We start from the raw sequence: 23,622 nt of genomic DNA, 5'->3' as shown, positions 1-23,622 counted from the left end.
AGACACATTCAGTTTTGCTCATGAGGCAGGAATGAAGACTAGTTAAATAAAAATAAAGACCAAAACAAGTGGACTCAGTCCTGTGTGTATGTGCAGGACTGTGTGTGCATCTTCCTTACATGGATGAGGTTTTCATAGGTGCCACAGACGATGTGGTGGTTGGTGACGGCGATGGAGTAGACGCTGCCCCCGCTGGTCTGCAGGACGTGAACACACTCTAGAGAGCGGATGTCCCAAATCTGACAGACAGGGAGAGAGAATGATGAAGAGTCAGACTGGGAGGAGGGTGGGAGAAAATAGAGAGAGGAGCATGTGGGAGCAAGGGAGTATCTTAGGAAGGGATAGATCAACATAAAAAAACACAAACAATACCTGCAATAGAATAAAATTTGTTGCCAGTCTCCATGGCAACACAGAGTGGAGTGATCGCTAGTTCAATGGGCTATTCTTTCTTGTCAATTACAATGCAGCAGACTACTACAATGTAGTCCAGAGACAGAGATGACACTTTTTCATATACTATATTTCCTGTCTTTATCTCACTCACGCGTGCAAATTCCTCACAATCGTACATTGGGAAACGTTCTTTAACTGGTGGGCTATTTGCTCACGCAGTTGTTCAAAGTGGTGAACCTCGTCCCATCCTTGCTTATGAAACCCTGAGCCTTTCAGCGGGTTTTCAATTAAATATAGGTTGTAAAGGATTTGCAAATCATTGTATTGTTTTTATTTACGTTTTACACAACGTCCCAACTTCATTGAAATTGGTCTTGTAGTCATTGTGAACATGTTGCGTATTTACATATCCTGTAATAATAGAGCAACATTAGCAACATTCATTCAATTGGTAACTTTGTCTGTCTGTGCTGGGCAGGTAGAGTTAATTTGGTTTTTAGAGCTTTTTTAAAAGCTTCCTGCTGTGGCCAAAACCTACACCATGAGATCAGTGAGACCGAACCAAAACAATGATCTTGAAGACGCTGAAACACTGTTTAGGGTTAGGAACCTGCAAAGTTAATAATCCTGTGGGTTCACAGTACATTCCTTTCATCCATTGTTAATAAAACAATACATAGATCATGCATTATTCTTTAATCAATATTACATAAAAAAAAATGTTTTGAGAGGCAATTCATTGTTACAATAGAGCTCAACAGTGATCACCCACTTTTTTAAAAGGCTCCGGTTGCAGAAGTGATTTTCCCCATTCATTTACTTAATTGATGTTTGATAAAATACTTAATAATTCTAATATTTAATTCATTAATAATATTTTTTAAGCCTGGAACCAAGACAGCCAGCTACGAGCTGAATCTTGACCATAAAATACTTGATTTGGAGAAAAAAAACTAATTTGGAAAACAGAAGAAAAGGCAAAGAGGCTGTGTACTTAAACCGCTGTTGGTAGCAGCTCACAAATGTATTTAAATATCAAGAGAACTACCCCAACCAGACAGGATCATCTCTAACGTCATGAATCATATATCAGCAAATGCACACAAAAAACACTGAGAATAAAACACAGGCAAAAAGAGATAAGCCAGGGTAACGTTTTTTGTCCCATTGAATGAATGAATGAGAAATCGGTCCAAAACGAGATTAAGAAAACTTTTAGGTTTGAATTTCCTCTAAATCCATACCCTTTTGTATTGGGGCTGGATGCCAATTGTGATCGTAGGTACATTCTTAGAGTTGCTTTGTATGCTGCACGCCTCCCAATATTACAGAAATGGTTAGACGAAGATCCTCCTGATATTACAATGTGGTATGAAAAATGTCTGTCTATCTTGCCACTGGAGAGATTATCCCATGTACTAAGAGACACGTGTGAGGTTCGTGTAAGGGAATGGTCCCCATTAGAAATATACTTGAAAGAAGAAGGGTCTAGAGTAATATGTACAGTATAGGGGTATGAATCTGAAAAATGACTGAATAAGCACAGGAAATATTTTATTTTGCACTGCTAGCTTTATATTATTTTTTTTATGTGACTGTTGGTTTATGTCTTGTGGTCTCAAGCATGTCTTGTATCACTCTCTTTTTCATTTTATTGTCTCACATTAAAATAAAAAAAGGGGTGGGGGTGATGAGGAGAAGGTATTTTGTTGCAGTACAATTGCTGTCTGAACATGGCATGAATTACATACCATGACAATGTAACCTCCTGGTTTCAGATCCAGCCCATGAGCTCTGTCACAAGGCATCTTCCTGTCTCAATGCTCCATCCTCCCTGTGTCTTTATGTCTGTACTATCTAATTAAAGGCTAAAAACATGCTAAAATACAAACAGAATCCTTGGCAGTCTGATTAATTACAGGGGGAACTATTAAACAGTGCCAATTCTGTTTCATACACAGCACACTGGTACAGGCAGGCTAATGAGTCCAATGTATTAAACATCCAAAATACAAACTGAAAGACATTAATTTCTTGCATTTAAAAAAAAAAAAACAGTTTTATGATTAAACACTGTTCTAAGAGCTTTGAAGTTCCTCAGAGTCAAAGTAGTTCATTGCCAAAATGTTCAAAGGGATGTTTTCCACTGAAGACTGGCAACCATTTCTGCTGCAAAACATTTTTCTAAACGACTGCTCCGGCTAAGTACTGGCTGGAGACTAACTGCTCGGCTTATAAGCATCATAAAAAGGAGAGCAGTTTACTTTATCGGTCCTTTCATCTCTCTTTCCTCATTCTTCCACAGACGTCCTTCATTCCCACAAGCACTCTCCTTTATTTGCTTTTTTCTGTCCTCTTTATCTTTCTAGTCTCCTGAAGTATTCACTAGTGACCAACTAACACAAACTATTTTTTATATCACAATATATCCAAACACCTTTCAGTGCCCACCAGGCCTGATATTTTGGTGGTTTTAGGGGCAAGGCCACTTGGCCTGAAGCAGGTCCATTTTTTTGAGGGCACAAAGGCCACATGCCAGAGCATTAGGGCTGGAGCCCAATATTGAAATATCCATTCATTACGTAGGTATTTGGATATTCAATTTAAACTCCTCAAAAAATAATTCCTTTAATTAAGCACTGTGTTTCCATTTCAGCTCAGTGTGATCAGCTCAGTGTGAGAGTCTTCACTGGGTTTTGCTGTCATCGTCAGCTGCTCCGTTTCAAATATGTAACAATGTAGGCTTCAAAGACGTGCATGAGGCTGAAATGAACCGCCGAGTTCTGAGCAATCACTAGTAATTTTAGACACTAATTTATGAATTCCACTGAAACACTGCAGCATTTGCATGTCGGAGACACTTCTGACAGTGTCCCGTTATAGCCGAGCAGTCTGGTGTGTTTAGAGGTCTGTGTGCTTTAACTGTAGCAGACTGCTGTTGTTTCCAGGAGTAATTATGCTTGGAGCTGGGAGTGGGCTGGCTCACTTCACTTTCTGGTTGCAGTTTGATGAGATATAGGATAGGAGTATATATGGTGACTTACATCATATAAGCATGTAGTCTACAATATGTGGGACAGATATATACATGTAGTTTACAGATTTAGTCATTCTATTTCTGGACTCTTGTGCAACTCTACAAGTATGAAGTCTTTCTACCTTTCTCTTTTTTTTTGTTTTTGCTCCAACTCTAAAATGAACACCAGCCATGTTTCAAATCCCACTCAAATCTGTCACTGGCGGATGAATATGAAGCACCTAATTACTGCACTTCCAAATCTTCATTCTGCTGCACCTAATGGCAAAACTAAAACTTGATTAACCGCATCCGGGGAGAAACATGCATATCCCAATATCCAAAGTTATGTTGTCTACAGCTGCTACGCCGTGATAGTGGTGGCAGGCCTAACACATTTAACCCGTACAACTGTAGGGAGTAAGGTAGTTAGCCAGAAATGCCAATGTCAGAAGCTTATTTTAAAGCAAATAAAAAAACCCACAGTTCAATACATTCCTTACAGTTATATATAGAGTATCGCTCTTACAACAGCCCCATGCAGACTGGGTCGGCATGTGGAGAACTCCAAAGCCTGACAGTCTTGTTATAGTTGCTAAGCCATGATCCGACAATCAAAAGATGAATTTGAACTATGTGTATGAATAATACTAATGTCTCCCCACCCCTCCACCTACCTTGATGGTCTGATACGAGCCGCTGTACAGATGGTTCTGAGAGGCCACCAGAGCTCTAACCCAGTGATTCAGACCGGTCAGCTCCTTCTTCAGCTTCAGCTCCGTCCCTACGATGTCCCAAACCTACACACACAAAAATTTGGTTTATGGAAATTATGAGAAAATCTTTACTAACTTCAACACAAGAGAATAGAGAAAACTGTTCAGAAACACACACACTTCAACACAAGAGAATAGAGAAAACTGATAATATAATTGCGCGCACGCACACACACACACACACACACACACACACACACACACACACACACACACACACACACACACACACACACACACACACACACACACACACACACACACACACACACACACACACACACACACACACACACACACACACACACACACACACACACACACACACACACACACACACACACACACACACACACACACACACACACACACACACACACACACACACACACACACACACACACACACACACACACACACACACACACAGTCGTGCATGATGTCAGCTGAAGTAGAGAGAAATGGGTAATGGGAGGAGGCACTCTTGGGTAAGAAAGGAAAGTCCCTATGTACGAGGACTGACATTACACACTAGCTTGTTACCATGGTAACGAAGACAAGACTACAGCCATTGCATTGCGCCTTACTATCTACCTCTCCTCCTCTCCTCGCAGAGGCAGATGTATGCACTCATCTAAGTCAAAACTAAAGATCACTTAACAATATTCACTGGTAATTGTTACTTTAGTACTACATAATACTATTATTTAAATTGATTAATTAAAGAAATTAAATCTTAACATCTTCCTAACATCCTCAGCAATCACAGACATAGTTCTGACCTTCTGCACATGTCAAAACTGCTGCGCTTCTTATCTGTGCAGTAATTACCCATCTGGATTCCAAGAAGTACATCCCACTAAAACGGCTTTGGCCGAGGTGACAAACTGTGTTTTCCAATATAGTTTTACTGCCAATATAGTTTTACTGCCTGATCTCGAGAGCTTTTTGCATGGTTTAATTTTTTTTTTTCTAGAACTAATAGTCCATCACAATAACAACCTGACTGTTATATCCAGTGTACAACAAGGCTCCATCCTAGGTCCTCTTCTCCTCTGTACATACATGTTACAATGTTTATAATTATGGGGTCCATTTTTGTTGCTATGCTGATATTGGATCTTGATGGTTGTGTCATTTCTCAGAGAAAAATCTAATTTTTGATCATGAACACACTAGAACTGATTTAAAAGACACCTATAATGCACTACAATGGCTGGCACCTTGATACCTCTTAAATCTTATTCTACCATATACTGTATGTCAGCATACTTTCTGTGTTTATCAGTTCAAAGAATGAGAATGTACTGCCATGGTTTTATCCTTCTTTTTTCAATTGTCCTGTATGTCAGTTCTGTTGTTTTTATAGCTCTTAAGTGAGTTGAGGCACTTATATATGATAATGCACTTTAAATAAACCTTGACTTGAATACGATGGAAAATTAAGTTATTAAAATGGCAACCAAAAAAGATTACATAGACTGGATAATACATTATTTCCATGTCTGTACCTTAATGGCCTTGAGGGAGCCGCTGAACAACATGTTGTGGGAGGAGACCAGTGTGCATACAGGGTTGTCATGGGCACGGATAGTATTGACTTTCTGCAGGGTCTGGATGTCCCACACCTACGCAAGATGCACAGCGGCAAGACACACAACTGAATGACAAAAACACAACTTCTATAGCATATGGCATCAATTCAACCCAAGCATGGGACGTCAGGCAAATTCATGTTACGATTATCCTGGCCAAAATATTTAAATTCACAATATTATCCCAATAATCATCAAAATATGTACTTAAAACTCTTAAAATAGCACTGAATCACTTTACCGTACATATTTTTAATGTATCACCGATAGGACACATCTTTTTTAGTGAAAATAAACCACGATTACAAATGTCATAAAAGAAATCTCAGAGGAACGGTCTTGCAGTAACCACAGAGAGCCTATTAAAGGACCTATCTTACATTATTTGTTGTTGTGGCTAATAAATACACACACCGTAATTTTAATTATACTTACAACAAACACTTCCACTTTCTACTTCTTTTAAAAGGCTACACCAAATGACAACATTTTTTTTTTAGTTTTTTTTTTTTTAAATTAAATTAATTCTACTTGAATTAAACTGTAATTTATAAGCTGTGGCCAAATGAACGTTACAGTTAGAGGAAAATCTGAGTCACTTGTGAGGAAATTCACAGTGATTAATAATTGTTTTTAGCTCAGATTGTGATGTGTGTGAAAACCAGCTATTGTCCCTTTCCTCATTTATAACTGTACAAATTTTGCCCTTCAAAAGAGGAAGCAGGGAGGCTAATGTTACTTACGATGATGGTGCAGTCTGCAGAGCCACTGTACAGCCTGTTTCTATGGAGACAAAAACATATCAAAGAGTCATGCTTTAGGGGAGGCTGGTCATTCCCAGTTGACATGTGTGGTGTGATCACAGCGTGTGTTGTTCATGTGCATGTGTGCATTTTATTACCCTTGGATGCAGAGTGCCAGGACGATGCCATCATGACCCTCTAGGGTTTTCTGACACTTGTAAGTGGTGCAGGTGTCCCATACCTTATGGCAGGACAGGACACAGATGACATACTGGTCAAAAGGCTAAAAGAATTACCTGTTGTGTGTATGTGCCTCTTTTAAGGCTTTTTTCAGTTCATGTCCACTTAAGGTGTCTTCTAACTCCTGAGTAAGTGTATAAGCATTAAAACAAATATCTAATCACGGTTCCTACGCATTTTCGTTTTCAAAATTTCAGACTTTTCCAGACTTAAATTTAAGTCAATTAAAGTCTTAAACTCAAATTAAATTCACTACTTTTCCATACTGCAAAAGAACCCTGTATAATTCCAGATTTCCAATAGAGAAAAAGGTGGTGGTTGGAAGTGATCAGAATCTCTCTGGAAGTAGGTGGGTGAAGGCTGTGTTCAGGCCAAAAATAGCACTGTGTCAGAAAAAGACCAAAGGAGGTTGTTTTGGTGTGGGCGTGTTGCTACAGGGAGAAATTTGAGTAACACATCCATGAATTTAAAGGCCCTCTACTACGCCAACAGTGGGGTGCAAGAAAATAAAAGATGTTGGTCTTTAATTTTCCTTTGTGTGTGTGTTGATGTTACCTTGATAGTCTTATCTGAGGATCCAGAGAACAGAAGATCTCCAGTGGAGTAGACACAGAGACACCAAACAGGACCCTGGTGGCCAACAAACGTCCCCTTACACTTGAAGATCTGCTGGGGGTCGTATGCTACACACAGGCACAGAGAGGGGTAAGACTAGATATGTTTCTTTCAGTGGAAGCTAAGCAAGAGAGGAGTATAAATGAAGCTAAAGCAGGAGGATTAAAACGGAAAGGAAAGGAAGATGAGAAAAGGAGGAAGGAAGACACATGGAGATTGGTGAAGGAAAGTGGTAGTAAGGAAGAGGAAGAAGGAACGACCAGAGAAGACAGTCAGAGCTGGAGTTTGCATTTCAAGTCAACTGAACTGAATGATGAAGTAATTTAAGACTTGTTCCAGGTCTCAGCAAGTGTTTATAAAAAAGAAAGAACCTGAAGAGAAAAAGGAGAACAGACAGGCATATACTTACAGCCCAGGATGCCCATGTTGAGCCTGGCGTTGATGTGGGACAACTCATCCTGCAGAGAGACAATAGCTTAGAGAATGTGTTTCACAGCTACTCTCTCTTTTATTCTCACTACCTAATTCAAACTTTTCTCTGACGAACAGATGCACACATATACTTGTTTTCTCTTTGCAAGGTGGACGCACACTTACGTTAAGCATGGAAGCATCTCTACGAAATTCCATTAGGTCCTCACTCAGTTTACTCTGGTTCTCATCCAACACATCTAAAACACACACACACACACACACACACACACACACACACACACACACACACACACACACACACACACACACACACACACACACACACACACACACACACACACACACACACACACACACACACACACACACACACACACACACACACACACACACACACACACACACACACACACACACACACACACACACACACACACACACACACACACACACACACACACACACACACACACGTTAGAGAATACTTTCCCATCTCTAGACAGTTTGTGTAGTTAATGGTCAACCCCTCTGTGTTATAGTAGAGCGATATGAATTAGAGGATTTTCTGTAAATTACTGCTGGGGTCAGTTATCTGCCCTACTTTCTCTCGGAGGAACACGCCAAGGTCATGGTCCCTCTTTGACGTCTTCAATCTCACTATCTGGCAGTTTGCAGACATTGCTTTAGGGGTAGATGATAACGCACACCATCATTGGGTAACACTTTGCAGAGAGGGGAAAGAAACTATTGTTTCTCTCCCATTTCCTAGCTGGTGTGAATCCTTAATCTTCATGTTTATGCGCTATAGCCAACTGGATGTTAACACATCTCCCCTTTGACGTTTTGGTCAATCTTTCTAGTATAAGAATCTGAGCTTTGCTGTTTGATCCTTAGAACTGAGGTTGCCTCACACACTTATTTGTGTTGATGACTCTTCTGTTCTCCTCGATCAAGTACAAATAAACTCCTACAGCATAAGACATCCAGGACTCTGGTACTTCTTCTTCAACGGCATCACCACAAATTCCTCCCTAACAACAGGCACGACTTTGAGGGAAAAAACACAAAAAGGACATTGTGCTGCAGCAGGGTGGTCCATTGGGGTAAAAACACTCTCCAGTCAATATTTTTTACTGTCAATATTTATCAGAGCAACAAGTTAGCTGATGAGTCGCTCTAGCAGCTCCCTGCATTGCGCCCAGCCCCAGCATGAGGAGAGGAGAGAGAAGGGGCAAGAAATAACTAAGGATTAAGGATTATTTTACCCTACAGTTTTGAAAAGAAAAAAACAATATCCAAATACAAAAACTGAAACAGAATACCTACCCAACGAACAAATATCTGAACAGTCAGATACTCTGGTCAAGACCTAGAGGTGACTTTTCACAAGTTAGTTCACCGCTGCAAATAAATCCTTTGCTTGTTCTGTCTGGTTTGGCTCAATAAGCAGGTAAAACTGAAGAACTTCTTTCTCTACTGCATCTTACCAAATTTGAGCTCCAGGTTCTTCTCTAGCTGATCTAACTTCTCAGATAGTTTGCCCAACATGGAGCGCAGGAAAGCAATATCTTGGTCCTTCTGGGCCAGAGTCAGCTGCATCTCATGGAACCTGATCAAGGTCAAAGGTCAGAGATATCAAACATAAGTATGCTTCATTGAAGTTGTGAAAAGTGTGCTCAACACTTGATTAACATATCTGAACACTTTTGAATCTTTGTTACAGTCAATAGCTCCACTTGTGGTGTGTACAGTTTGAGTATGTCTGCGCACCTGTCATCAGTCTGCTGCAGAAACTCCTTCAGACCCTCAAATTTACACACCTCCAGGTGTGTTTCATACGTGTCCTGGTTACCGATGAACGTGCAGCTGTCAGGGAGAAGAGGAGAGGCAGATTAGTGGAAGATAGAGGTATGTATAATACACAAGTACGAGACAGAGACAGAGACAGAGTGAGTGATTGAAATTGAGCAAGAGATGGAATACATTCTATTATATCATATGTACTGTACAAGAAATGGAGATGCCATAAAATCATTTGTTAAAGTGTAGTTTTTAGGACTCACCCATATTTGGAGTGTGGACACTTGATGTGCTCACATTCTTTGAGGTGAGCCTCCAGGTTCATGGTGAGCAGTGGAGGGCAGGAAGGGTTGTTGGGGCAACGGACTGGCCTGTAGTCACAACTGGCCTCATGTTCTCTACAAAGATGAGGACAATTTAAAAAAGGACAGAGGCAAACTACCAGTAACAGCATTTCATTGTGTTGCTGCTCACTGTTATGACATACCAAATTCATAGAGAAGCAGTAGAAAAACAACATCCATCCATTAAAACCATTTCTGTAGTCCTTACTTGCGTGTGGACAGTTTGATGGTGAATGGGCAGCCCAGTGGGTCCACCTCGTAAGCTCCAGGTTTCCCAGCCACTGTGGAGGTGGAGGCTGCAGCCCCGCCTGCAGCGCTAGCTGTGGCCCTGCAGCCGTATTTACAGTGAATGAACAGCTCTCCGATCTGCTCAGCTACCGCAATGTTATTCACCACGACCGTTAGCTTAGCTGCATCCACTGGGCACTTGTCTGTAAGGAGAACAAGCATGAACAAATGTTCAAATGAACTGCAGTTTTTACTACAGCCGTAGCGCTTACATGTTTAAAAGGAACACATTCTAAGGGTGCTTTCACACCTAACCTGTATGGCTCAGTTAAAAAGAACTCAGGTCTGTTTTCCAGTTATTACAGTCCACTTGTGAAAGTTGTCAATTGAACCCTGGTGCTGCCCACACAACAGTAAAGGGTGGGTGTTGTTCCACTATCAAGTTGACTCGCGTGGGGTTTGTTAGTGGTGGATCAGTCACAGGATTTTATGATGACAGATATGTGATTTCAAACTACTAATAAATCCAACTGCTGGTTGTGAAATCTGTTCAGGAAGCGATTTTATAACTGATCTGCGTAAGGAAATGTATATAACCTGTTTATGCATATCATTTGGTTACCATGGTCACACATATGCATGTCAGCGCAAGTATTTTCTCTGACTCAAATGCTGTTAAGACTGACTCTGTGTACGGTCAGTCCATTAAAAAGTGTGCAACAGTGACAATCCACAAAATCATTACTGTATATCCTGTCTACTAGCATGCGGCCAATTTGCATTCTGATAATACTAACAATGCTTATAGTCAGTTATTTCTTCGTGAGCTTTTCTTGACACAAAGAACAGAAATATACACATTGGAAGCATTTATGTGCTGCATAAACCGGAAGTCCTCTGAATTTGATTTTCCCACATGGGTCCTGAAGATGCAGTGATGATGCAGGATGACAATCGCCAAAGATGTCCAATCAACGACTGTCAGTCTTTTTACTCCTCTTAGTTTGTTTGTGAAATGTCAGTGTGAACAGGAACCAGACCAGAACTACAATGGAACAATGTACCATTTATTCCCTTGGTCTGCACCAAAGAAAGAGTACTTGGGCTCCAAGTCTCACCTGAAGTCAAGGCACATCGTCTGCAGAAGGTGTGCTGAGGAAGAGGGAAAAACATGCATGATGAATTGTTGTTTTCATTTTCTTGTTTTTGTTTTAACACAACAAACCATTCACTATGCTCTTTTGGTTAACTGTTATTTTACAAATATTTCAAAAGATCTTTACAGGAAGGGTGAGCAGAATTTATAGAAATGTTAAAGCCTGGAAAGGAGAAAAGTACCCCGCATGTGGTGATGACTGGGTCCTTGAAGACGTTACAGCACAGCTGGCAGCAGAGTTTTACAGATGGCTGTTCGGCAAACACCTGGGGCTCCTGCACACAAACACACACTCATTTGTTCACTTGCTCACTTTGTGGTGTGGTTTCAGTTCCTAAACTATCTTGTCACTGTGTTTTTACATGTTTAAGTGTGTGTGAGCATATGTTAATATGTTTGCTGTTGTGTATGTAGTACATATTAGTGCCGCGTGTCATACCGTGTCCTCCTCCTCTTCATGCAGAGAGAAAGTGGAGCGCAGAGACATGTTCGACTCGGAATGGAGGGATCGGACTGAGATGGCTGAATCCGACCTTCGAGGAGTACCAATAGGAGGCTGAAGGGTGGGAAGCAGTGGAGAGAAGAGATCAATGGTACCATAGTGCATCCAGATGTGCGGGATCTTGTGCAAAAGTTCATCCATTATAGTTCACACAACTGCCAATATTCCAGGTGTACTTTTAACTCAATGCTCTTGATCAGTGATCAGTCTCAGGGAGCTTTAATAAATGTTGAAGCGTTAAGCTTTTGAATCCATAAGGCTGGCTTAAAAAACATCAAATGTAAAAGGATGTGTGTGTGAGAGAGTGTACCATTCCATCATCATCATCCCTGGGAGAGTAGGTTAGAGTGCTGGAGGAGGAGGGCGTTCTTCTGTGCTGCTTGTAGGTGCTGGACCCATCTGCTGAAAACATTAGGGCAATTTCTCAAAAAATTAATGCCAGAATAATAGAAAACTTCAGTGACTTTGATGCAAAAGAGAGAAGTAGTAATGCAGAAAGAGGGAATTTATAGAGAGGAATATTATTTGTTTTACCTTTAGCTCCAGCAGCCACGGCTGAGAAGGTAGGGCCAAATGAAGCCTCCATCCCGCTCTGCAGTGAAGAAAGGATGGTTGGAAAACGAGTCATTATAGCAGCAATACATCACACAACATGAGTTTAATCTGGTTGTTAATTAAATTGTATCTGCATGTCATACTATTGTCTCTCACACCTTTGCCGGAGTCTGCTGGGGGTGGGGGCTGTGGCGGCTGCTGCTGCTTCTCTGGAGTATCAGTTGTAGGGAGATGTCTAACTACTGCTCATAACCCAAAGCACCCACAAATGCACAGTTAGCAGTTAGCTGGACTGCTAGGCCTAGAAAGAGGAAAGAGGACAAGGAGAAGAGAATAAGGGGCATTAGTGAGGAGGAGGAGAGTGGGATGTTGTGGCAGTAGAAAAAAGATCTGGGGCCTCATTTATAAAACTGTGTAGAATTCACTTCAAAGGTGGCGTACGGAAAAAACATAGGACGTGCGTGCGCATAAAAATATTGGGATTTATAAAACAGTGAGCATGCATGTCCTACGGCGGTTTGCCTTTATAAATCACACTCAACTCTAAATGTGCCGCAGTTTTTGCGGCTTCATGTCACACCCATAGATGCCAATAAATAGTCAATGAAACGCCCAAAATTAATATTCATTCATACTGACATCATAAAAAACAGAGAGAGGAAAAAAAACAACATAACAATCAATGTGAAGTTAATCTTCTTGTTGGAGAGGTGGAAAAAAGGAAAACCTGTTGTTTGGAGGGCACACTGTGGGCATTACTAATGACAAAACAACCGTAGAGTGGCAACCAGTTAATGCAGTATCAGAAGGTCGGGCTGTTGCCGAAATGAAAAAGAGATGAATGAAAGCATTTTCATCTCACTCGGTGCTCTTATAGCAACATGAGTGCAGTCAACAGCACCGATTACATTTGGAAAAACAGGACATTGCTGCAACTTGCACTGTTTTATTTCCCTGTTCCCAGAGATCCAACCGAACCATAAGAACAGTACATGGCAGTCCAAAGCCGGCTCATAATCTGCTCGTCCTCATTTGTCAGTAAATCAGCAAGTTAGCATCATTACGCACTGTGGTGGCATGCTTTTTATATCTATCCACTTGATTTGTTTGATCCAAAAAGCTCCAGGTGTGGGGAGTAATCTAATTTCAAAAACAAACACATTGAAAACAAAAATAAAATGATCTAAAGCCATGAAAATAAAGACTGTATTAAACACTGTGATATATGACAACCACATTAAAACTGCGCTATATCTGCCAGACGGAAGCACCGATAACAGCAGCAGTGTGTAAACATTATTTGTTCTGTTTACCGTATTATTTATGAGAATAAACTCCATAACATGCAAGTATTGTTAAATAATTACAGAATATACCGTATCTATGAGTTATGAGTTTTTTTTTCAATGATATCTTCATTTGAATCTACCAGCCTACATCTCTACATCTATTGCTGTTTTTTTGCACTGCAGAGAGAATCGATCAAACAGCTATTTGTGTATTAATTGTAAGAATATCTTCTGTGAATTCTTCATATGATTAATGAGAGGCAATATTTCGATTTGTTTTACACAATGGTCTCAGTTTCACACCGTTTCTCGTGTTTCATCCTTCTGCTGTTGGTGTCGTCGTTTCTCATTTCTCCTGCTTCTTTGCGTACGCCTGGGTCAGAGTTTGCTTAGAGGACCGCACATTCTCCCGTGAAGTTTGCTTTTTACAAATCCCAAAGTTTGCTTAGGAAGAAGTTGCGTGCGCCCTCTTCTGTGCGTACACCACCTTTATTATTGAGGCCCCTGATAACCCTAACCCTTTTCAAATTTTTTATTACATTTTGCAGACAAGTGCACAACAAAAATCCTTTAAGTGAAAAGGGGACAAAGACAAGATAAAAAAAAAACACAGACCCCGCCATCCCTCCCAACAACCCATGTCAGACACGGCCACAACAACCAACCAAACAACTAAACAACATAAACATAAGTAGATAGGGGGAAAAAATTTAATAAATAAATACAACTAGTGCAGACGTCTCCACCGTTGAGCCAATATAGAAGTTTATTAACGTTGCAAGCCCAGAAGTAGCGGCTGAAATTACGGAGTGCAGGTCCTCCATCAGGTTTAGGGAGTTGAAGACTATGTTTTTTGATATGGGGTGGTTTATTCTGCCAAATAAAAGGTGTTATGTTGTTGGTCCAGATTAGCAAAAAACGATTAGTTAAGACAAACTGGGAGACGTTTAAAAAGGTACAGAAACTTTGGTAAAATTACCATCTTAATAAGATTAACCCGGCCTGCAAGGGACAGTGTGGTAGCACGCTGGCGGTGTAGGAGACGGCTGCCTCTCCAGTAGCTCTCCGGTTTTTAGCTCTTTTACCCTATTTTGACCTCTTTCTTTCTTCTTTTTTACTCTTCTTGTGAAGAGATTGTGTGTTTTGTATATATCCTATGGACAAAGAGCCAGTTTTCTCAATTCAAGAGAGAGGAACTTGAATGCACACACAAAGGGACGGGCAGGGATACGACACCCTGATACGACACCCTGTCCCGGCGAAGCTGAGGAGGAGACCCGGGGGCTGCAAGGCCGGGGAGAAGCTAATGGATGAGCGAGCGGAGAATCTGAGGCGCTACAAGCCATCAATCCCCTCCGTAATCATGGGGAATGTGAACTCGATGAGCTGTCCGAGCTGAACAACCAGCGGATCTACCGTGAGAGCAGCTTGTTCATCTTTAAAGAGACTAAACCAGCTCGTACCGGATGCTAATGTGGACCTGCCGGGTTTCACTGGTGTGAGAGCTGACAGAGACACAGAAGCGAGCGGAAAAAGCAAAGGTGGGGGACTCATCATGTATGTGAACAACCGCTGGTGTAAGCCAGGACATATCTCAGTAAAGAAAGTCTCATGTTGCCGGGACCTCGAGCTGCTAGCTGTTAGCATGCGGCCATATTATCTGCCGAGGTGGTTCAGTCACGTGATCACCGTCTGGGTTTACATCTCTCCAAGAGCAGACGCAGCCACTGCCTGTGACAAAAGTAGTATTGGGAAGTCTGATTACAACCTGGTTCACCTACAGCCGGTGACAACTCGCACCATCAGGAGGTGGTCCATTGAGATGGAAAGTGCCCTGAGAGACGGTTACAACACCACAGTCTGGGATGTGCTGATCCACCCGCACGGTGAGGACATAGAGGGCATGACATATTGTCTGACGGAGTACTTGAACTTCTGTGCAGACGTGGTCTAGACTATCCGCTGTTACCCTAATAACAAGCCATGAGTAACGCGGGAATTTAAGGCTGTCCTCAGCAAGAAGAAGACTGCCTTCAGGAGCAGGGACAGTGAGGGCGGACTCACACTGTCCTCCCGGACCAAGACCCGGACTTTAGGGTACTTGTCCCCCCTCCCTCTCCCCCCCGCGCCCCAGCCCCGTTTGTACTCACACTACCTGGGCCTCGGCCAATGCTTCTTGCTGTCCATATGTCATCACGCCGTAACACGTCACACGCATTGATCGCGTGTGTGTGGCTTTGTTTACAAATCTTTCCATAGACCTCAGAGTTTTTGTGCGTCTTGTCGACTGTTTTTGAATCTTTTCATCGACCAAATCTGCAGTAAACACTCCACCTCCGCATCACACCAACGTGAACCTTTCACCACCATTGTTGTTGTTGTTAAATGTCCGCGCATGGTCCGTCCTTCTATTTACATGTCCGAACAGGCGGACATAACGCTACTGCCGTAGGGCTCGTGCTCGTGCTCGTACACGTGCGCACGCTCGTGCTCGTACATGTGCAAACGGCTCCGCTAAAGCCCACCTATTTCAAGCGGGCCGTGGAGGGCCAGCTGGCCCCAGTTGAGCGCAGTGCGGGTGCGCTCACACTACTTAAAGGTACTAGACTTTAGCTGAAAAAACGGTTTTGGCCGCGGCCAAAAGGATAGTGTGATCACGCTCTGAGACCATGAAGGCAGCACAGCAGGAGGTGAAACACTGTGTGAGGGAACAGGACAGCTACAGGAGAAAGGTGGAGCAGAAGCTGAGGGAGAACAACATGAGGGAGGTCTGGGGAGGTGTGAGGACCATCACAGGTCAGAACACAAAGACCAGAGCTACAGGGGGGACAATGGAGAGAGCGAACAAGCTGAATGACTTCTTCAACAGGTTTAACCAGCCCTTGTCCCCCCCGACCCCACCTTCACTGCAGCCATCACTCCTTTTTTCCCCCTCTACACACCTCCCCCCCGACACCACAACAACACCCCCCTCCTCCTCCACCACAACACAATCCCCGCCTCACATCACCACAGACCAGAGGGAGGGGGGCAGCATATCCAAGAAGGACACCTCCAAACTGGATAAACTGATCAGGCGGGTCAGCTCTGTGGTCGGCATGAAACTGGACACTTTTCTGTGCAATAACTTTATCCACCACTTAAGTGCAATAATTTAATCTTGCTGCTCATTTCTGTCAATTACAGTCATACATATTTGATCTTATACATTTTCTCTACATTTAACTTTATTTGACCTGTATTCTACTTCATATATATTTGACAAAGAGTTTGTTTAATGTTTATTGTTTTTTTTAATACTTTCTGTATTTATTTAGCTAAGAGTTTATTGGTTATCCTATACTGTATTTTCTTTTTTTTTATACCTCCCTTGTGTTTTTGTTAGCTGCTGGAATCTCAATTTCCTTGCGGGAGTTCATCCCAAAGGATCAATAAAGAGAAGTCTGAGGCCCGCCCATCTAGCCCTGGTGATTTCTGAGCAGCACTACAGGAGCCTGACTGAAATCAGCACAGCTGGCCATAAGTTGGCTTTATGTTTTAACAGAAAGAGAGAAAAAACAAACGCCCACACTTGGCCACAGAGATTGTTGACTGCCAGTGGCTACAGTACAGCTTAAAACTACTTCAGAGGCAGTGCAGTGAGAAATAAGTGCATCATGGAACTTGTACAATGGAGTCACTGTTGTTGAATAGACATTTGACCTACTTTACTGGCCCCAACCACAACAACTCAATCAAACATAATGTGGTTTAGTTTGTTCGACTGCATTGTTTTTATAGTTTGTAGAAGTATTAAAGAAAGTTAAACTCGCTACACTACAATGGCTGAATACAGGAAGTTCAAAGTTCAGTCAGTCAGTGGTTAGAGACCAATATGTTCATCACAACTGATATATCCATCAGATATTGGTCATATATTTGTCAGTGGATAGGTTCCTATCAATATCATCATATCTGTCTTGTGAAAGCTGTATTAATTCTTTTCAAAAGTAGAAGTGTTATGACTGCTTTTAGTATGATTTTGTTTTGTCCAACCATCTGTGTGTAATGCTGCTGTTACACTGCAATTTCCCAGCTTGGGATCAATCAAGTATCTCTATTCTATACTAACTTTCCAGTTTCATGACAGTTATTAAAGCTGATAAAGAAATGCACATGGCATTTTAACATGCTAATACAAGCTGACTCAAGGCACAAGCTGTAAAAGCTGATTAGGGGAAGTTCAAATGTGCAGCAGTGGTTACATACATATCTATGCAGTACTCAACCATGCACTGGTGAGTTGTGCTGCCATATTGAGGTTAGTGATCCTCCTGCTGAGACATACACAAAGCTGAGGCAGCAGGAAAACACAACACAGCTGTCTGACTGAAGGCAGCACTAACCCACAGTCTTAACAACGGAAACTGTAAAAAGTGACCAGCATCTGCAGACCCTCAAACACACAGGGGAAGGCAGAGAGGGAGGGAGCAACATAGAGACAAAGGGAAGAGGGACAAGTGGCAGCCAAAAACCAGTGACCCGGACAGCTACATACTGATGTAAACAGAAAGGTATGCGGACTGTCAGCTCATATGGTAATAGGTTACAGAATGTGGTAGTGAAACTATCCAGCGCCTCCAATCCGCTCCAACAAGCGGCACTGTCTCTTTTCACAGGCCAGGAGATTCCCGTAAAGAGGAGCCTTGACAGAGAGGAGGGGGGCGGAACACACATTCAGCGGACCAAAGTTGGACACTGACAGCAGCTAGCTACATGTTCACCAAATATACAAGTATAGTATAGAGTACAACAGTTTCACGTGAGGTAAGTTAGCCACTATAAAGAGCAGCCCACAGTGCAACTCCTTATCAATCGTCATTTTGTCAGCAACCATTTAAAACTGCGATAATTAGCTAGCTAAAGTGGCTCATATGCTAGCTCAAGTTAGCTAGCTAATGTTACATTTTCTATCATCAATCACTGCTGCTAACGGTCATTGACAGACTCCGCCAACCTCCACTGGGAAATATGCGGTATTTTATAGTTAGTAAGACAATTATTTGACAAAATGTCAGGTTTTAGTTTGCGGACTTACCATTATTCAGTAACAGCGCAGCAAGTCTACAGACGAATTCCCAAACCCTCCTCTCTCGCTGCCTCGCATACTCACAGCGCAAATGCCGCAGTGTGTTCTGGGACATGTGGTAGAAGGCGTATCACTGTCGCTTGATGAGTAGCCCTTTTCTCCGCTGTCTGACTACGCCTCCCACAAGCCACCTCGCGGAGCTGCCATTGGACTCGATGCTGTCAGTAAATTCCGCAAACCAACTGCAAAGCGCACTAGTCCCAACCATGTCCACATTTGCTCCGGTTCCGCGCCGTTATTGGCTCCTGCAGAGACCGAGCGAGACCGAGCCATCATGCGACAGCAGCCGTCACGTTTATGAAAGCACGTGCACGGTGGTGTGATGTGGAGAGATACTGACCAGCGTCACAGAGAGTCTGTAACTACGGCACTATGCAGCTGCACACATGGAAAAGCAAATCCAGAGAAGATATAGTATTAACAAACAATAAGATTACATCAAAAATGTTGTCAGTATTTACACTGAACATATTGCACCATTTCACTAAAGATAAAGCACAACACTGACTAGGCTTTATATACATGTTCTAATTACACTGTAATATAACCGTGTACAGTTGTACATTCTAATTGAAATTATAGTAATAAAATACAAAAATGCTTCACCAGCAAAACGGGATTAATCCAAACTTACACTGAAGGAGCTAGACTTTACATGTAATATGTTTTGATAATGTATGGAAATACATAGAGCAAACGAGTGAGACTGTATAATGTTGATTCAAAGACATTATGATGGGAAAGGAATTGTGGGATGGAAGATTTTTGGATGTTTACATTCAAGGCAGCTGAATGTTGACTCTGTCAGCATGTCTGCATATGGCTGTCTGGGGTAAAAGCTACCGTATCTCTCCACATCCCACCTGTTCCTTCAGTTCATGAAAGATGCTCTCTGACTGGAGACACCAACAGCAGTGTTAGTGTGTTTTATCATCAGGGCTCATTGTCCCTTCTACCTAGTTTTGTTTCCTTGAGAGAATAGGCCAGAATAATAATATATTGAACATTTACCCGCCGTCACAGCGTGCAAGACAGTCAGTCATTTCACCTGGTTTTTTGTTTGTGTGTGTGTGTGTGTCTGTGTGTATGTGTGTTTGTCATCATGGTAAAATGTCTAACAGGAACGACCACAGAGGTGTTTTTTAGTATGGATAGGTGTTTATATGTCTGGCAGGCTGTGAAGTTTGTTAAGTTTTGCAAGATTAAGAGTATGAGTACCTGGGGGTCTCATCTCATCTCATCTCATCTTCAACCTCTTATCCGGGGTTGGGTCGCGGGGGCAGCAGCTCTAGCAGGGGACCCCAAACTTCCCTTTCCCGGGCCACATTAACCAGCTCTAATTGGGGTTGTACTTTAATAATAAGTTGAACTGGACTAGAAACGCAGAGGCTGTCTACAAAAAGGGCCATAGGAGGAGCACCTTCAGCAGAAGACTCCTCACACCCAGATGCGCCCCATGAAATCTTTCCTGCCTGTGCTCATTAAACTATACAACGCATCCCTGGGAGAGTCTGTCACCCCTTCTCTGTAATACGGACTCAATCATAAACAATCTGTTCTTTGCACATTTATATGCTACTTTGCATATTATTACTTTTATTATTACTTTTGATCTGTATATATTACTATTGTAAATTTGATATTTAGTACATATATTTTTTTTCTTAATTTATCTGTTTTTCCAAATATACAGTATATGTTGTCTTTATAATCTTTGTTGTTTGTATAGCTGGAGTTTGCAACGGGGGAAGCACAGTGCTGTGGTGGTTAGCACTGTCGCCTCACAGCTCCTGGTTTGAATCCAGGCTTGGGCTCTTCTGTGTGGAGTTTGCATGTTCTCCCCGTGTCTGCGTGGGTTTTCTCCGGGTTCCTCCCACAGTCCAAAGACAGACAGGTGTTAGGTTAATTGATGACTCTAAATTGCCCGTAGGTGTGAATGTGAGTGTGAATGGTTGTCTGTCTCTGTTTGTCTCTATGTGTCCTGTGATAGACTGACGTCCTGTCCAGGGTGGACCCCGCCTCACGCCCGATGTCAGCTGGGATCAGCTCCAGTCCCCCGCGACCCTGACAAGTGGTTGAAGATGGATGGATGGATGGAGTTTTCAACGAAAAAATAATTTCCCCCTGGGATTATTAAAGTATTTCTGAGTAAAAGAAGCCATCTATGTAAAAGTGGAGAAACCATCGCTAAACAGAGGAGGGGGTCTGAGACACCACTTATCTCCAATTTACAATGACGCCCTTTCATCCCTTCCCAGGAGATTCAACAATCTAACCTCAAAGGACAACTGTTCACACATGGCCCGGGTGACCCCAACGACTGTCGTTCAGACTCAATAGAGCACTAACGAAGTCGAAACCAACTGCCCACCAACGACTGTCACTCTAACGACGGGCGTGGGCACTTGGAGCACAAAGAGTGTCAGTGACATCATCTGCCTTGTGAGAGGTTAAATACCTGGATCTCCACACCAGTTAGTTGGACCAGTCCCAGCCTGGTCAGATGCGTACATGAACTGATGAAGCCTCTTGGATGAGAGGTGAAACGTCTTCCTAGACAAACAACCAGTCCAGTTGTTTTTGACTGAAATTGCTTTGAGGATAACGATGACCTGGACGAATGAGAACATTCACAGGCTTATTGCACAAGAATTTGGGTCGGAAACCCTGAAAACGGTGCGGGAACATGAAAGGTTGGCTCGGAAAATTGCAGATTACAGAAACCACCTACGGTTCAGTCTGAGATGCAAACAACAAAGGCTTACACCAACTAGCCTATGTTTGAATTCCACTATGAGAGGGCATAGAGTGGAGAAAATCATAGAAAAGGCTCAAAACCAACTCCTCGGTGAGCGAATAAGGCAGGTCAATTTCACCATTGAAGGGCTAAAAGAGAAAGCGGACCTCTCACTCCAGAAACTCACATCAATCCTACCTGTCTCTATCATGGAAAGAGTTGTGGATTTCACCCAGAAAGCCCAACTATCTCAGCACAACAAGAGCAAAGAGAGACAAACCAAGAAATTTCACAATTTGCAATCCCGGGACACTGGCAAAAACACAGAAATACTCACTTGGAGGCAAAAAAATGACTTTCCAGCAAAGGAAGAAACACAAAACAGATGGGTTAAGAATTTGTCGGACAGAGATCTTTCCCACCCAGAGAAGGAGGTCTTAGCCAAGGGCTTGAACTTTGCCATGACACCAAAAGAGGTACCCGTTGTGGAGTTGATTACGGCTACGGAATCAGCTATAAAGAAAAACAACCTTAATGGAACTGAGGCTGAACAGCTAAGGTTGAAAGTGTCAGCAGCGTTGTCCCAGGCTAAGGTCCCCCCATCCAACCTCACCATTGAGGAGAGAAAAGCAGTAACGGCACTGAGCAAAGACCACAGCATCACTATCCTTCCAGCAGACAAGGGTAGATGCACAGTTGTTCTCAATACAACTGATTATCAGGCAAAGATCTCTGCATTACTCAGTGACTCTAACGTTTATGAAACTCTGAAACGAGACCCTACCAGCGGTTACCAAAAGAAGGTGATAGAATGTCTACAGCAACTACAAAAAGAAGGAGTCATTAGCAAACCACAGTATTACAGGCTTTACCCCCAGGACTCAACCCCCTGCTTATATGGACTCCCAAAAATCCATAAAGAAGGGGCCCCGCTCAGGCCCATTGTCAGCAGCATAAACTCGGTCACTTATAACATTGCCAAGCATGTTGCCAATATTCTGGCACCACTGGTGGGAAACACCCCACGCCACATCCAAAACTCCATGGACTTTGTGAACAAAGTCCGAGACCTAAAAATGGATACAGATGAAACCATGGTGTCCTACGATGTGACTTCCTTGTTCACCTGTATTCCAACCATGGAGGCCTTGGCCACGGTAAGAGAGCGGCTCACACAGGACATTTCCTTACAAAACCGAACAAATCTCAAACCAGACCACATTTGCCAACTTCTGGATTTGTGCCTGAATACCACATATTTCCAGGTTAATGGCATTTTTTACAGACAGAAACACGGCTGTGCCATGGGTTCACCAGTATCCCCTATTGTGGCAAATCTGTACATGGAGGAGGTAGAGGGCAAGGCGTTGAACTCCTTTAAAGGAATAACCCCAAGCCATTGGTTCAGATATGTGGACGACACATGGGTTAAGATCAAATCCAAAGAGGTGCAAACTTTTACTGAACATATCAACTCAGTGGACAGAAACATCAAGTTCACCAGAGAGGAAGTTAAGGACAACAGCTTGCCCTTCTTGGACTGTGACGTCCATATGGAGAATGACAGGAGCCTCCACATAGGGGTATACAGAAAACCCACTCACACGGATCAATATCTACTTTTCGACTCTCACCACCCTTTGGAACACAAGCTTGGCGTTATCAGAACACTGCAGCACAGAGCTGATAACGTACCCACTAGCTCACAGGCTCAAGGGGAAGAACGCAAGCACCTGAGAGGCGCCCTCACAACTTGTGGCTACCCCAGCTGGACCTTTGTTAAAACGGCAGCTGCCTCCAGAAAGAAAACCAAAGTGGTTGAGAAAGAAAAAGATAACAGGAGAAACAACATAGTCATCCCATATGTGGCTGGGGTATCGGAGAAACTCAGGAGGATTTTCAACAAACACTGCATCCCTGTGTATTTCAAACCCGGTAACACACTCAGACAGAGACTAGTACATCCGAAGGACAGAACACCACACCACCACAAAAGCAACCTGGTTTATGCTGTCCAATGCAACGAGGAATGCAAAGATCTTTACATTGGAGAAACAAAACAACCAC

At 42.6% G+C, this 23,622-nt stretch overlaps 1 protein-coding gene across 2 annotated transcripts in view; it reads right to left on the bottom strand.

The window, feature by feature from the left end:
• traf7 (TNF receptor-associated factor 7) overlaps positions 1–18,838 on the bottom strand; it is a 28,507-nt gene extending 9,669 nt beyond the window's left edge. Inside the window, exons 1-19 of one of the 2 annotated variants that reach the window (XM_083932029.1) lie at positions 18,768–18,838; positions 12,560–12,702; positions 12,381–12,438; positions 12,157–12,248; positions 11,784–11,900; positions 11,527–11,619; positions 11,307–11,340; positions 10,169–10,391; positions 9,880–10,014; positions 9,587–9,682; positions 9,304–9,425; positions 7,979–8,052; positions 7,791–7,839; positions 7,322–7,449; positions 6,685–6,767; positions 6,527–6,566; positions 5,700–5,816; positions 4,090–4,212; positions 120–239 (exon numbers count right to left, since the gene is read on the bottom strand). In XM_083932029.1, the coding sequence (XP_083788155.1) occupies positions 120–239; positions 4,090–4,212; positions 5,700–5,816; positions 6,527–6,566; positions 6,685–6,767; positions 7,322–7,449; positions 7,791–7,839; positions 7,979–8,052; positions 9,304–9,425; positions 9,587–9,682; positions 9,880–10,014; positions 10,169–10,391; positions 11,307–11,340; positions 11,527–11,619; positions 11,784–11,900; positions 12,157–12,248; positions 12,381–12,432 (1,698 nt within the window). In that variant the 5' untranslated portion in view covers positions 12,433–12,438; positions 12,560–12,702; positions 18,768–18,838. The remainder of the gene's footprint in view (positions 1–119; positions 240–4,089; positions 4,213–5,699; positions 5,817–6,526; positions 6,567–6,684; positions 6,768–7,321; positions 7,450–7,790; positions 7,840–7,978; positions 8,053–9,303; positions 9,426–9,586; positions 9,683–9,879; positions 10,015–10,168; positions 10,392–11,306; positions 11,341–11,526; positions 11,620–11,783; positions 11,901–12,156; positions 12,249–12,380; positions 12,439–12,559; positions 12,703–18,767) is intronic. The other variant, XM_083932030.1, reaches the window with a different exon arrangement.
• Between the last annotated feature and the right edge of the window lie 4,784 nt (positions 18,839–23,622).

Source organism: Echiichthys vipera, assembly GCF_963691815.1.
Source record: "Echiichthys vipera genome assembly, chromosome: 17".
NCBI classification, from domain to species: Eukaryota; Metazoa; Chordata; class Actinopteri; order Perciformes; family Trachinidae; genus Echiichthys; species Echiichthys vipera.
The sequence above is the reverse complement of the archived record's forward strand: the minus strand, read 5'-3'. Positions and strand labels throughout refer to the sequence as shown.